The sequence below is a fragment of the Geotrypetes seraphini genome, chromosome 11 (assembly GCF_902459505.1).
Source record: "Geotrypetes seraphini chromosome 11, aGeoSer1.1, whole genome shotgun sequence".
Taxonomy (NCBI): Eukaryota; Metazoa; Chordata; class Amphibia; order Gymnophiona; family Dermophiidae; genus Geotrypetes; species Geotrypetes seraphini.
In genome coordinates, this window is record NC_047094.1 from 25,898,630 (window position 1) to 25,911,254 (window position 12,625).

Consider the following 12,625-nt stretch of genomic DNA (forward strand, 5'->3'; position numbering starts at 1 on the left):
GGACGGAGCCACCATGATCCTCATAGCTCCCCGGTGGCCTCGTCAACACTGGTTCTCCCTTCTACTTCAACTCAGCTCCAGGGAGCCCATTCCTCTGCCTGTGTTTCCTACTCTACTTACACAGCAACATCAGTCTCTACTACATCCCAATCTGTCTTCCCTCCACCTGACAGCTTGGTTTCTCTCGGGCTGACCTCTTCAGGAAATCTGTCTCAGCCTGTCCGTCTCATTTTGGACGCCTCCAGGAAACCGGCCACCCTCCAATGTTACCATCAGAAGTGGACCAGGTTCTCCTCTTGGTGCCTCCGCCATCATCACAATCCCACCTCCTTAGCGGTGGAAACTGTTCTGGACTACTTACTCTCCCTGTCCAACGCAGGCCTCAAGTCTACCTCAATCAGAGTCCATCTCAGTGCCATCACGACATTTCATGAGCCTGTCCTAGGAAAACCTCTCACGGCTCACCCTCTGGTTTCCCGATTCATGAGGGGCCTCTTCAACATCAAACCACCTCTGAAGCCTCCTCCGGTCGTCTGGGACCTGAATGTGGTTTTGTCTGCCCTCATGAAACCTCCCTTTGAGCCACTTGCCACAACTTCGCTCAAATTTCTGACATGGAAGGTTCTTTTCCTCATTGCCATCACCTCTGCCAGGAGGGTTAGTGAGCTTCATGCACTGGTTGCCGATCCACCGTTCACTATTTTTCACCATGACAAGGTGGTTCTGCGCACCCATCCAAAATTCCTTCCAAAGGTGGTCTCAGCTTTTCACCTCAACCAGTCCATTGTTTTGCCTGTGTTCTTCCCGAAACCTCATTCACATCCCGGAGAACAGGCATTGCACAGTCTTGACTGCAAGCGTGCCCTGGCTTACTATCTCGATCGTACAAGGGCTCACCGCTTGTCCCCTCAGCTCTTCCTGACCTTCGACCCGAATCGTTTGGGTCGACCGGTCTCTAAACGGACGCTATCCAACTGGCTTGCAGCTTGCATCGCGTTCTGTTACGCTCGGGCCGGTCTGTCACTAGACGGTGCTGTCACGGCCCACAGGGTAAGAGCTATGGCCGCTTCTGTTGCTTTCCTCCGTTCCACACCCATTGAGGAAATCTGCAAGGCGGCCACCTGGTCCTCAGTTCACACATTCACTACTCACTACTGTCTGGATGCTTTCTCCAGACGGGATGGGCACTTCGGCCAATCTGTACTTCAGAATTTATTTTCCTAATGGCCAACCATCCCTCCTCCCTCTTTGTTAGCTTGGAGGTCACCCATGCGTAAAGAATATGCTGCCTGCTTGTCCTGGGATAAAGCACAGTTACTTACCGTAACAGGTGTTATCCAGGGACAGCAGGCAGATATTCTTACGTCCCACCCTCCTCCCCGGGTTGGCTTCTTAGCTGGCTTATACTAACTGGGGACCACGCACTCCTCCGTCGGGCGGGAAGGCACTCGCGCACGCGCGGTGCGGCCAACTAGAACTTTCTAGTAAAAAGGTCCGTACCGTGGGCTCCGTCGGTGACGTCACCCATGCGTAAAGAATATCTGCCTGCTGTCCCTGGATAACACCTGTTACGGTAAGTAACTGTGCTTTTTGACCTAACCCAGTCGTTCATATTGGCTTTCCTCAGATCGACACCGATTGAGGAGATTTGCAAGGCTGCCACTTGGTCCTCAGTTCATACCTTCACTTCTCACTATTGTCTGGATACTTTCTCCAGACGGGATGGACAGTTTGGCCAAACAGTATTACAAAATTTATTCTCCTAAGTTGCCAACACTCCCACCATCCCTTTCTGGTTAGCTTGGAGGTCACCCATATGTGAGAATACCTGCCTGCTTGTCCTGGGATAAAGCACAGTTACTTACCGTAACAGGTGTTGTCCAGGGACAGCAGGCAGCTATTCTCGCAACCCATCCACCTCCCCTGGTTGGCTTCTCTGCTAGCTATCTGAACTGAGGAGACGTGCCCTGTGCACTGGGAGGGAAGGCATGCGTGGTGCGGGCGACTCAACTTCTAGTTTCTTTAAGCAAGTCTTCTTGTGAGGCGTCTGCATCGGGGCTCCGTCGGATGACGTCACCCATATGTGAGAATAGCTGCCTGCTGTCCCTGGATAACACCTGTTATGGTAAGTAACTGTGCTTTTCAGGTAGTCTGTCAGAATTAAAAGTTAGCAGAATGCAAGTCCTGCTGAACTGTGTATCCATTTTATTTTTATTCAGACCAGATCTTCTGTCATCTTAATATTAAATATTTTTATTGTACCAAATTCAGAGCTCTGTATATTCAGTATGCAACTCTGTTACCTCTTTGGGGATATTTAGACAACACACCCTTCTCTGAGTAAACTGGGAATGGTTCAGCATTTCTTCCTGTGGTTTTCAAGGCTGGGGTAATCATTGCAGTCCAGGACATTCGGTAACTAACAAATGAAGAATAAAATGTTTTGATTAGTTACAGTGACTTATATTATGCAACTTTTGTTACTGTAGTGGTATCCTGAAGTGCGACACCATTGCCCGAACACTCCCATCATACTAGTAGGTACCAAGCTTGATCTGAGAGATGATAAGGACACAATAGAGAAACTGAAGGAGAAGAAGTTAACTCCGATTACATATCCACAGGGCCTTGCGATGGCAAAAGAAATTGGTATGAGATATTTTCAATGGTATCATTGTATTAAAAGTGTAAAAACACACCATTCTTGGTATGAGATGTCTATGTTTACCATAATTGATAGTATCACCAGACTGGACTAGTGAAAACAGTTTCAAATAATAATTTTACTTATATGATGTTTCATGAGTATGCCTCAGCCCCACCACTCCACCGCTGTACTACCTTGTGACTGCGTGGAGATTTATGTGGCACTTCATCATCGGCTGCTCATATTTTTTAGTATGTGTGTAAAACCATGAAAAATCCTTCATGCGATCATAAAATATTATCCTCTATATAAAGGTGATGCAAATACTTAGCTTTGTCAGCCAACGTCTGGGAGTCACATAAATCTCCACGCAGTCACAAGATAGTACAGCGGTGGAGTGGTGGGGCTGAGGCATACTCATGAAACATCATATAAGTAAAATTATTATTTGAAACTGTTTTCACTAGTCCAGTCTGGTAATACTATCAATTATTCAGCATTTTGGGACTGGTATAAGTATTTACTATCATAGCCATATTTGTGGAAGCTTACTATGTTTACCATAATGTCAGTTTGAGGTGTCATAAATCCAAACAACCATCAGTCAGTCATACCTGCTACACAAAACAGTGATGCTAGTCAGTGACATGAAGAAGAGCTAAAATTCTTTTATTTTTGTTATCAAAATAACCTTGAATATTCCTTTCACCTGTTTTATTTTCCACTTGGTTTTATAAGCATAGTCAGGACTGTGAGATGTTTTGTGTATAATGGAGGTGGGAGTGGTTTAAGGTTCTTTTCATCTTATCTACCATCAACCTCTGGACAGGATGATTTTGTTAGTTCTGATCAGAAGTTTGTAGTGCAATACCCCTGCTGCTGTTTTTAGGGAGATTAACTAGTACTTTGCGAACACAAACAACCAGTGGAAGCCAAAATTTTTCCATTTAGCCAACCTTGATATTCAGTTTTAATGTTTTTTTTTTCTAGTGCACCCTTAGTAAGCATAAGAGGTAGTGAGAAACCTGGAAGGAGTGTAGGTTAGGAAATGAGAATAAGAGTTCCTAAGTGCCACAATCTTGAGCAAAATTGATTTAGAGAAGCTTGTGGAAATAGTTGGAGAAGAAATGGTTGATAGTGCTAGAAGTAGTAGTGGAAACAGATTGTTTCCTATGTTTGGGAGCCATAGGCTCTATAAAGGACATGCAACTCTGTATTTTGTGAGATTGTTCACAAATGAAATTAGAGTCCTGAAACAGAACTGTAAGCGCCTGGAACGTCTCTGGCAGTGTTTGAGTAGGGTGGAGCTTAATACTCAATGGGAGATTTAGTTCAGGGTTTATAAAAGAACAGTAATAGCTGCTATACATGACGGGGGTGGGGGTGGTTTGGACATCTGGAGATTCAAACTAAGGAATCATTTTGTTTGGTGTATGAGTTACAGCAATGCCCTCGCTACTACCTCAGTTCATGGAAAGGCTAGATTGTATTGAGCTGCCTGGGGTTTGTTTGTTTATTTTTTTTAAATAGACAAGGCTGTGATTATTCAAAAATCTTTTCTACATCAAGAGGAGTTATGGATAATATTGTACACTTGTTGAGAGAAATAAAAAGGAATAAAGATTTTTTTTTTAAAAAAAAGGAGTTATGGAGCCAAGTAGCATTTAACAAGGTTGGTGGGTGATGTGGCTTTGTATGTATTTCTTTGATAAGAGGAGGTAGGTTGAAGATGAAGAAACAGGTTAGCAAGATTGGGGAGGAGTATCTGCAGCTTCAAAATCCAGGTTTAGATTTTTAGGCCAGTTTTGTTGCCAAAAATGAAATTCAGTTGGCCTCCAAGCCACAGTGAATATGCATGAGAGATATGCATACAAGTCTGTGTCTCTGTGGATATCCTGAAAACCCAGTTGGTTGAGGGTGCCCCAGAGACTGGGTTAAGAAGCATTGGCTTGAGTAAAAGCACTAGACCAGTGTTTCCCAAGGTAGTGCCGGAGTACCCCTTTGCCAGTTAGGTTTTCAGGATATCCACAATGAATATGCACGAAAGATCTGCATGAAATTCATTGTGAATATCCTGAAAATCTGACTGGTAAGGGGGTACTCCAGGACCGAATTGGGAAATACTGGACTAGATAACTTAGTTGACAACAAGTAGGCACTGCTTATAAACAAAATAATGCTGGATGCAATTTTACCAATTCTGGCCAAATTGATTGTTGCTGCACAACTACAGAGTTTTTGACTATGACAGGGAGTCTGGATTGTACAGTCTGGCTCTTTTAAGCATGAATTGTCTCTTATATGTTAGTGTACAGCACTGCGTACATCAGTGGTCTCAAACTCGTGGCCCGCCAGGTACTATTTTGAGGCCCTCGGTATGTTTATCATAATCACAAAAGTAAAATAAAACAGTTTCTTGATCATATGTCTCTTTAGCTATAAATGACAATATTATTATTAAGACTTAGCCAAAAGGAAAGATTTATAAACTATAAAGAGTTTTACTTCCATGCAAAATTGTCATTTCTTTAATAAGACATTAACCATTTTTTTCTGAGGCCCTCCAAGTACCTACAAATCCAAAATATGGCCCTGGAAAGGGTTTGAGTTTGAGACTACTGGCATACGTCTAGCATCATAAGAACATAAGAAATGCCTCCGCTGGGTCAGACCTGAGGTCTATCGCGGCCACCAGTCCGCTCACACGGCGGCCCAACAGGTCCAGGACCTGTGCAGTAAATTTCTATCTATACCCCTCTATCCCCTTTTCCAGCAGGAATTTGTCCAATCTTTTCTTAAACCCCAGTACCGTACTCTGCCCTATAACGTCCTCTGGAATTGCATTCCAGGTGTCCACCACACGTTGTGTAAAGAAGAACTTCCTAGCATTTGTTTTGAATTTGTCCCCTTTCAACTTTTCAGAATGCCCTCTTGTTTTTTTATTTTCTGAAAGTTTGAAGAATCTGTCCCTCTCTACTCTCTCTATGCCCTTCATGATCTTGTAAGTCTCTATCATATCCCCTCTTAATCTTCTCTTTTCCAGGGAAAAGAGTCCCAGTTTTTCCAATCTCTCAGCGTATGAAAGGCTTTCCATCCCCTTAATCAGTCGTGTTGCTGTCCTCTGAACTCTCTCGAGTAACGCCATATCCTTCTTAAGGTACGGTGACCAATACTGGATGCAGTACTCAAGATGTGGATGCACCATTGCCCGATACAGCGGCAGGATAACTTCTTTCGTTCTGGTTGTAATACCCTTCTTGATTATACCTAGCATTCTATTCGCTCTCTTAGCGGCAGCTGCGCACCTTGCCGTCGGCTTCATTGTCATGTCCACCATTACCCCCAAGTCCCTTTCTTGGGTACTCTCAGTCAATAACATCCCTCCCATCGTATAATTATACCTCAGGTTTTTGCTTCCCACATGCAATACTTTACACTTCTTAACATTGAATTTCATCTGCCATCTCTCTGCCCATTCCCCTAGTTTGTCCAAGTCTCTTTGCATTTCTTCGCAGTCCTCTTTTGTCCGAGCTCCACTAAATAGTTTGGTGTCGTCCGCAAATTTTATTATCTCACACTTCGTCCCTGTTTCTAGATCATTTATGAATATGTTAAAAAGCAGCGGCCCGAGCACCGAGCCCTGCGGAACACCACTCGACCTTTCTCCAGTCTGAGTAGTGGCCCTTCACCCCTACCCTCTGTTTCCTACCCTCTAACCAGTTTCTGATCCGTCTATGCACATCTCCGTCCACCCCATGGTTCCTCAGTTTCCGGAGTAGACGTTCATGAGACACCTTGTCAAAGGCTTTCTGGAAATCTAGGTATATGATGTCTATGGGGTCTCCTCTGTCCATCTGTTTGTTAATTCCATCGAAGAAGTGCAATAAGTTAGTCAGGCACGATCTCCCCCTGCAGAAACCATGTTGGCTGGTTATCAGAAGTTTGTTTCTTTCAAAATGTTCATCGATGTTTTCTTTTATCAGTGCTTCCGCCATTTTCCCCGGAACCGAGGTCAGACTCACCGGTCTTTAATTTCCCGGGTCACCTCTTGATCCCTTTTTAAAGATGGGCGTAACGTTGGGCTATCTTCCAATTCTCCGGAATCACACCTGTTTTCAGAGATAGGTTGCAAATTTGCTGCAGTAGTTGCGCTATTTCCTCCTTTAGTTCCTTCAGAACCCTTGGATGGATTCCATCCGGACCCGGCGATTTGTCAGTTTTTAGTTTTTCTATCTGCCTGCGCACATCATCAAAGCTCACTTCCATGGATGTTAACTTTTGTGCTTGATTTCCATTGAAGATTTGTTCAGGTTCCGGTAAGTTGGTTGTGTCTTCGCTTGTAAATACAGATGAAAAGAACATGTTAAGTCTTTCTGCGACCTCTTTCTCCACCGCTCCCTTCCGGTCTCCGTCGTCCAGTGATCCCATCTCTTCCCTAGCCGGCTGTTTCCCTTTAATATATCTAAAGAACGGCTTGAAATTTCGTGCTTCCCTGGCTAGCCTCTCTTCATACTCTTTTTTGGCTTTTCGAACCACACGATGACATTCTTTTTGATACTTTCTGTGATCTTTCCAGTTTCCCTCAGATTTGTCCTTTTTCCATTTTCTGAATGAGTTTTTCTTATCGCTTCCTTCACTATTTTAGTTATCCACGCTGGGTCTTTTGTTCGACTCTTGTTGCACCCTTTTCTGAATCTGGGGAAATACAGATTTTGCGCCTCGCTCACCGTGTCCTTGAAAAAGGACCAGGCATGTTCTACCGTCTGCCATTTTTTGGAAGTGTTCCTAAGTTTCTTCTTTACCATTCTACGCACTATTTTAAGTTCTTGTAAACCGTGTCGAGCTCCATTCTCATGGAGATGATGCGGTATATAAACTTAAGGATTAGATTAGATTAGATTAGATTCCCCTCATTGCTTCGTAGTTGCCCTTCCAAGTTGTCGCTATGGTTCTCTTTCTTTTCAGTATTCCTATTTCCACCTTGAACTTGATCATATTATGATCGCTGTTTTCCAACGGTCCCACTACTTCCACTTCCTTTGCAGGTCCCTTTAGCCCATTTAGGATTAGATCCAGAGTGGCATTTCCTCTCGTCGGTTCTCTATAGAAATTAGTAATAGTATCAGCACATTGATTGTTCAACTGTGGATGGATGAGAGAGAATCAGAACTACCAATCTCCTTGATTGCCATTTTTGACACAGTGAACCATCGGATTTTGCTTAAGTTCATGGACAGTTCAGTTATTTGGATCTTTTCTGACTGATGACCACCACCAAAGGATTGTAACCGAGGGAAAGAATCATGTTCTCATTGATCAAGCTAGGAGTTTTGTCAGAGTTTGGCCCAAACGCTCATTTTGTTCAATGTGTACTTTTTTATTACCTTGGCCTGTTTGCCTCTCCATATGGAGGAGTGTGTGGCACAGTGGTTGGATCTACAGCCTCAGCACCCTGGGGTTGTGGGTTCAAACCCCGCGCTGCTCCTTGTGACCCTGGGCAAATCACTCAGTCCTCCATAGCCCCAGGTACGTTAGATAGATTGTGAGCCCACCGGGACAGATAGGGAAAATGCTTGAGTACCTGATTGTAAAAACCGCTTAGATAACCTTGATAGGCGGTATATAAAATCCTAATAAACTTGAAACTTGAAACATATAAAGGAATTGGCTACAGCTGTTTATATGTAAATTGTCTGACACAATCTGAAAAACATTTTTTTTAAAGATAGATGGTGGTGTTTAGAATAGTACAGTATTTTTTCTTGGGATTGAAAAAACAGAGGATATACAGATTTCCCTGCCACTTGAAATATCTTGGGAATTATCAGTTAATCGCTTTGCTAGTTACTGTATATATTATAACAGCTTGGATGGGAGAAAACACATTTAATAGTTTAATAAAGAGCCTCTACTAAAAGCTTTCCTAGAATTAGTCGAGGATGTTCCATTTGAAGTGCAGTTGGAAGTGCTTGGTAGTAGTCGTCTTCTGCATTAAAACTGGAAAATTGAGTAAAGACGGTAAAAAGGCTTGTGAATGCATCTCATATTGAGATAAGTGCTTTTAGGACTATAATGCAAGGAGTGGTCTGTAGCCATTTGGATTTGCTGCAACTTTACCAAAGTATCTGCTGAGAAGGTTGCAACCAATTCAGAATACAGTAACCAAGATAATTTTGGGTGGGAAGGCCTGGGAGAAAGCCTTACTCTTGCTCAGAATATTGTATTAGCTTTTTGCTATTCAGCAGGTGACATTTAGGGTTCTGTGTTTAAGGGTATCAGGCCAAACTATATACAGCTAAAACTCATATGTATGTAAAGTTTGAGCCAGCTAAAAAAATGAGATTATCCTGTAAACGGAAACACATTGAGATGTGAGGATGAGAGCAGCTGCTTTTTTTCCTGAACTTTTTGGCATGCTTTCCCTCTCCATATAAAGGAATTGGCTACAGCTGGTTGTGTAAATTGTATGACACAATCTGGAAAACATTTTTTAAAAGGTATATTAGTGTGTTTTCTTTTTAGTAAGAATTTATATTAATGCTTATAATAAATAGAGGAATAAGTCCCAAAATTAGATCCATTATTAACAAGCAAGTAACCTATCTCTAGACTACCATATGGAGATTACAATTGTATTAAGGGCCTAAATATACAAATTAAGAAATGACATTGTGTTTTTGGTATTTTATCAGGACCATGAAGTAGTACTGTATCTCGTTGGATTGGGGGGGGCGGAGGTGATGAAGTAGGCTGTATTTATTTTAGGCATTGTTTTGTAAATCACTGTATTTGCACTATTAAATAGGATGTGTTGTTTGTTTTTTTGTAATTTACTTTGAGCTGGCCAGCAATCAGGATTAACAGAATAGACATTTAAATATAATTTTCATACTCATACCAGGGGAGTTGTGTGGCACAGTGGTTAGAGCTACAGTCTTAGTACCCTGAGGTTGTGGGTTCAAATCCCATGCTGCTCCTTGTGACCCTGGGCAAGACGCCTAATCCCCCTGCTGGGACAGATAGAGAAAAATGCTCGAGTACCTGAATGTACAGAGCTTAAGTTATAAGTGGTATATAAATGTTAAACATAAATACTTTTCTTTGGAGTGATGAAGCTCTGTTTTGCATTCTCTCCTCTCATTCTGGACTGCATATAGGGCTGCTCTAGCATTTGTTTTTGTACCACAGTTGGCAGCATATGATGCATGCACTGTATTAACAGCTAGAATAGTCTGTCTAATACTTAGCATTTTAAGATCTTTGCTTTGGTGTTCTGCAGGTGCAGTGAAATATCTGGAATGCTCGGCACTTACACAGCGAGGTCTCAAGACTGTGTTTGATGAAGCCATTAGAGCTGTTCTCTGTCCACCTCCCATCAAGAAGAAGAAGAGAAAATGCAGGTTGCTGTGAACATTAACCTCACCCCAATCCACTCTGAACCTTGTAAGCTTTGCTCAGAACATTGGAAGTTCAGACTCAAAATGCCAATTTCCCCTCCTTTTTTTGTTTATAATTTAGTTTTATTTTTCTCTAAAAAAATTTAAAAAAAATACCATTTTTGAACCTATGTAAAACATGGTCTTGTTTAAATATTTGACAAATACTTCAGGCTAGTAGAATTAAATCCTCAATAAGATAATCCAAGTTTAAAGGCCTTATTTTTAAATAGAAAATTCATTTCTTGCTCGGAGACTAATCAAAAATGTTGCCAAAATATAAACTGAACTTAAAAGCATTACTGTGCTACAAACACTAAAGCGCTACAAGAAAAATTGACATTTTGTCTGTAATTGCTGTTAAGTTCTGATACTTTGATATATAAAGTTACTGGGTTTTTTTGTTGTTGTTTTTTGCCTTTATGTAAAAGTTCAGTGTCCACAATGAAATGGTATATTGTGGTTTGATGCATTCATTCTAACCCATCTTATCTTATCTTCACTGCATTGTATTGTAGAATAAAGTGAAGTATTTGCCTAAAATTTTAGTTCACTGAATGCTGGATTTAACAAGAGCTGACTTAGCACTCCCTCATCTTGTTCAAAAAGATATTCTAGCATGTATCCTAAACATGTTCATGTTAGCCATCGGCCAATCAAATTTTTTTTTTTTTTGGGCTATCTGCAATGAATTGTGTGTGCTCGTTATGGATAGCCTGAAAACAGGATCATCGGGACAGATTTGTAAAAATCCCCCCCCCAATTCAAGAAGTTACTCAGTTCCATCTGTTTGTTTTCATAGACAGAAGGTTACTTGGAGGCTGTAGTATAGATCAAGTTAGTGAGATTGTCTGTCTGATTCAGCTGTTGGCAAATATACTAACTTGATAGAGGAAATGTCTGAATGGGCCCGTTGTATATAAAATTAAAAGATGTTCTCTAAAGAGTAAGATTTTGAGATGGATGTAAAAACACATTTGGATTTTGCATGTGATGAGTGACAGTATTTTAACTTTCTGAAAATGAGAATCACAAGGCAAAATGGACATAGGATTAATGAAAGGAAATTGTCACAAATACAATATAGGTTGGTTTTCTAAGTATTTGATTCAAAGGTTTTCGTTTGGGCATTCATTTGATATGGTTTCAAACTGGTCATTCCCACAAATGTTAAACTAAATGCTTTTCTTAGAATGTCTTTCTTACTGAGCAATAGAACTTATATTTTAGGATCATTCTGTTATACTAGCATCTTGCATTTTTGTAGTGTAGAAAGCTGAAATGTATTCCTGTTAGCTTTGGTCAAGTAAGTCTGGAATAAGGAGCTTTCTTTAGTAGTTTAACACTAGGTGTAAAAATCATGTGAATTAGCTTTACAGACATTTTTTCTACTTTTGACATTCTTTTAAATTACGAATCTTCTGAAACTTTCCTGTTTTTGCCAGGTATACCAACACTGTAACTTACTAATATTAACATTGTCCTTTACCTCACCTACATATACATCATTTTTGTTTTATTAGTACTGTTATCTTGGATCTGTGAGGTTCTGTAAATTAATGCTTGTGATAACAATGTCCTGTACAGTATAAACACTGGCAAGAATGAAAAATGTCAAACTACAGCCTTCCAACCACTAGAACAAAATTAAAGAACTTTTGCAAAAGTTGCAATATTGTGAACAGTGTTTTTACATTGATTTTTGCTAATGCAATTAGTGTTTTACGTGCATGTTTGAATTAATAAACCCTTGAATCAGTTATTGTTAATGGCTGAATTTTTAGTAAATTTTGGACTCTACTTTGTGCAAATATTCCTCTTCAAATAATTTGAAAACAATTTGTGGCTATGGACAAAATACATATAAGACATCTAAAAGATGGAGGGGTGTGAGACTCTAAGTTGCTGAGAGGTCCGTCTTCTCCACCTAAGCTCATTTCATTTTGTTTTGATGTACTCCACTTTGAGCAGAATGTGGTAACGCTGGGATAGGTTTTCCCTGATTTTCAGCACTGCAGCAGTCTTCTCTGTATGTTACTTGTTTTGATTAGTTATTGAATTTTGGAAGTGTATGATATAAAAGCAAAAGACTTGTTATATCCAGGGTAGTGTACTTGCTTTGTATGATTGAGAACATGCCTTTTTTATTCTGAAAAGAAGGATTCCTAACCAAACAAATAAGAAAGTTGTATTCCCAGAATTTCTTCTAGAGCAGTGGTCTCAAACTCACGACCCATGGTCTGTACTAGTGCTGCCCACTCTTTGCAGCATCCTCTGGCTTCCCCCACTGGCCTCTTGCTCTTACCTTCAGATAATTACTGCAGCCTGCAGAGAGGATTGTCAGTACTGTAGCGATCTTTGCAGGCTGCCGTCATCCTCAGCAGCATGTTTCCTCTGCTGCGATTCTGCCCCTGATGTCAGAGGAGGGGCGGAGGCTGATGGAAGCCTGCAATGAACGCTACAGCACCACAATCCTCTCTGCAGGTTGCGGTAATTAGCTGAAACTAAGACCGGGAGGCTGGGTAGGATTAACTTTGGGGTG

The 12,625-nt window shown here is 41.2% G+C and overlaps 1 protein-coding gene across 2 annotated transcripts in view; it reads left to right on the plus strand.

The window, feature by feature from the left end:
• Positions 1 to 11,843, plus strand: part of RAC1 (Rac family small GTPase 1) — a 39,211-nt gene extending 27,368 nt beyond the window's left edge. For both annotated transcript variants that reach the window (XM_033963226.1, XM_033963227.1), the window contains 2 exons: positions 2,490 to 2,649; positions 9,927 to 11,843. In XM_033963226.1, the coding sequence (XP_033819117.1) occupies positions 2,490 to 2,649; positions 9,927 to 10,057 (291 nt within the window). In that variant the 3' untranslated portion in view covers positions 10,058 to 11,843. The remainder of the gene's footprint in view (positions 1 to 2,489; positions 2,650 to 9,926) is intronic.
• The last annotated feature ends 782 nt before the right edge of the window (positions 11,844 to 12,625 follow it).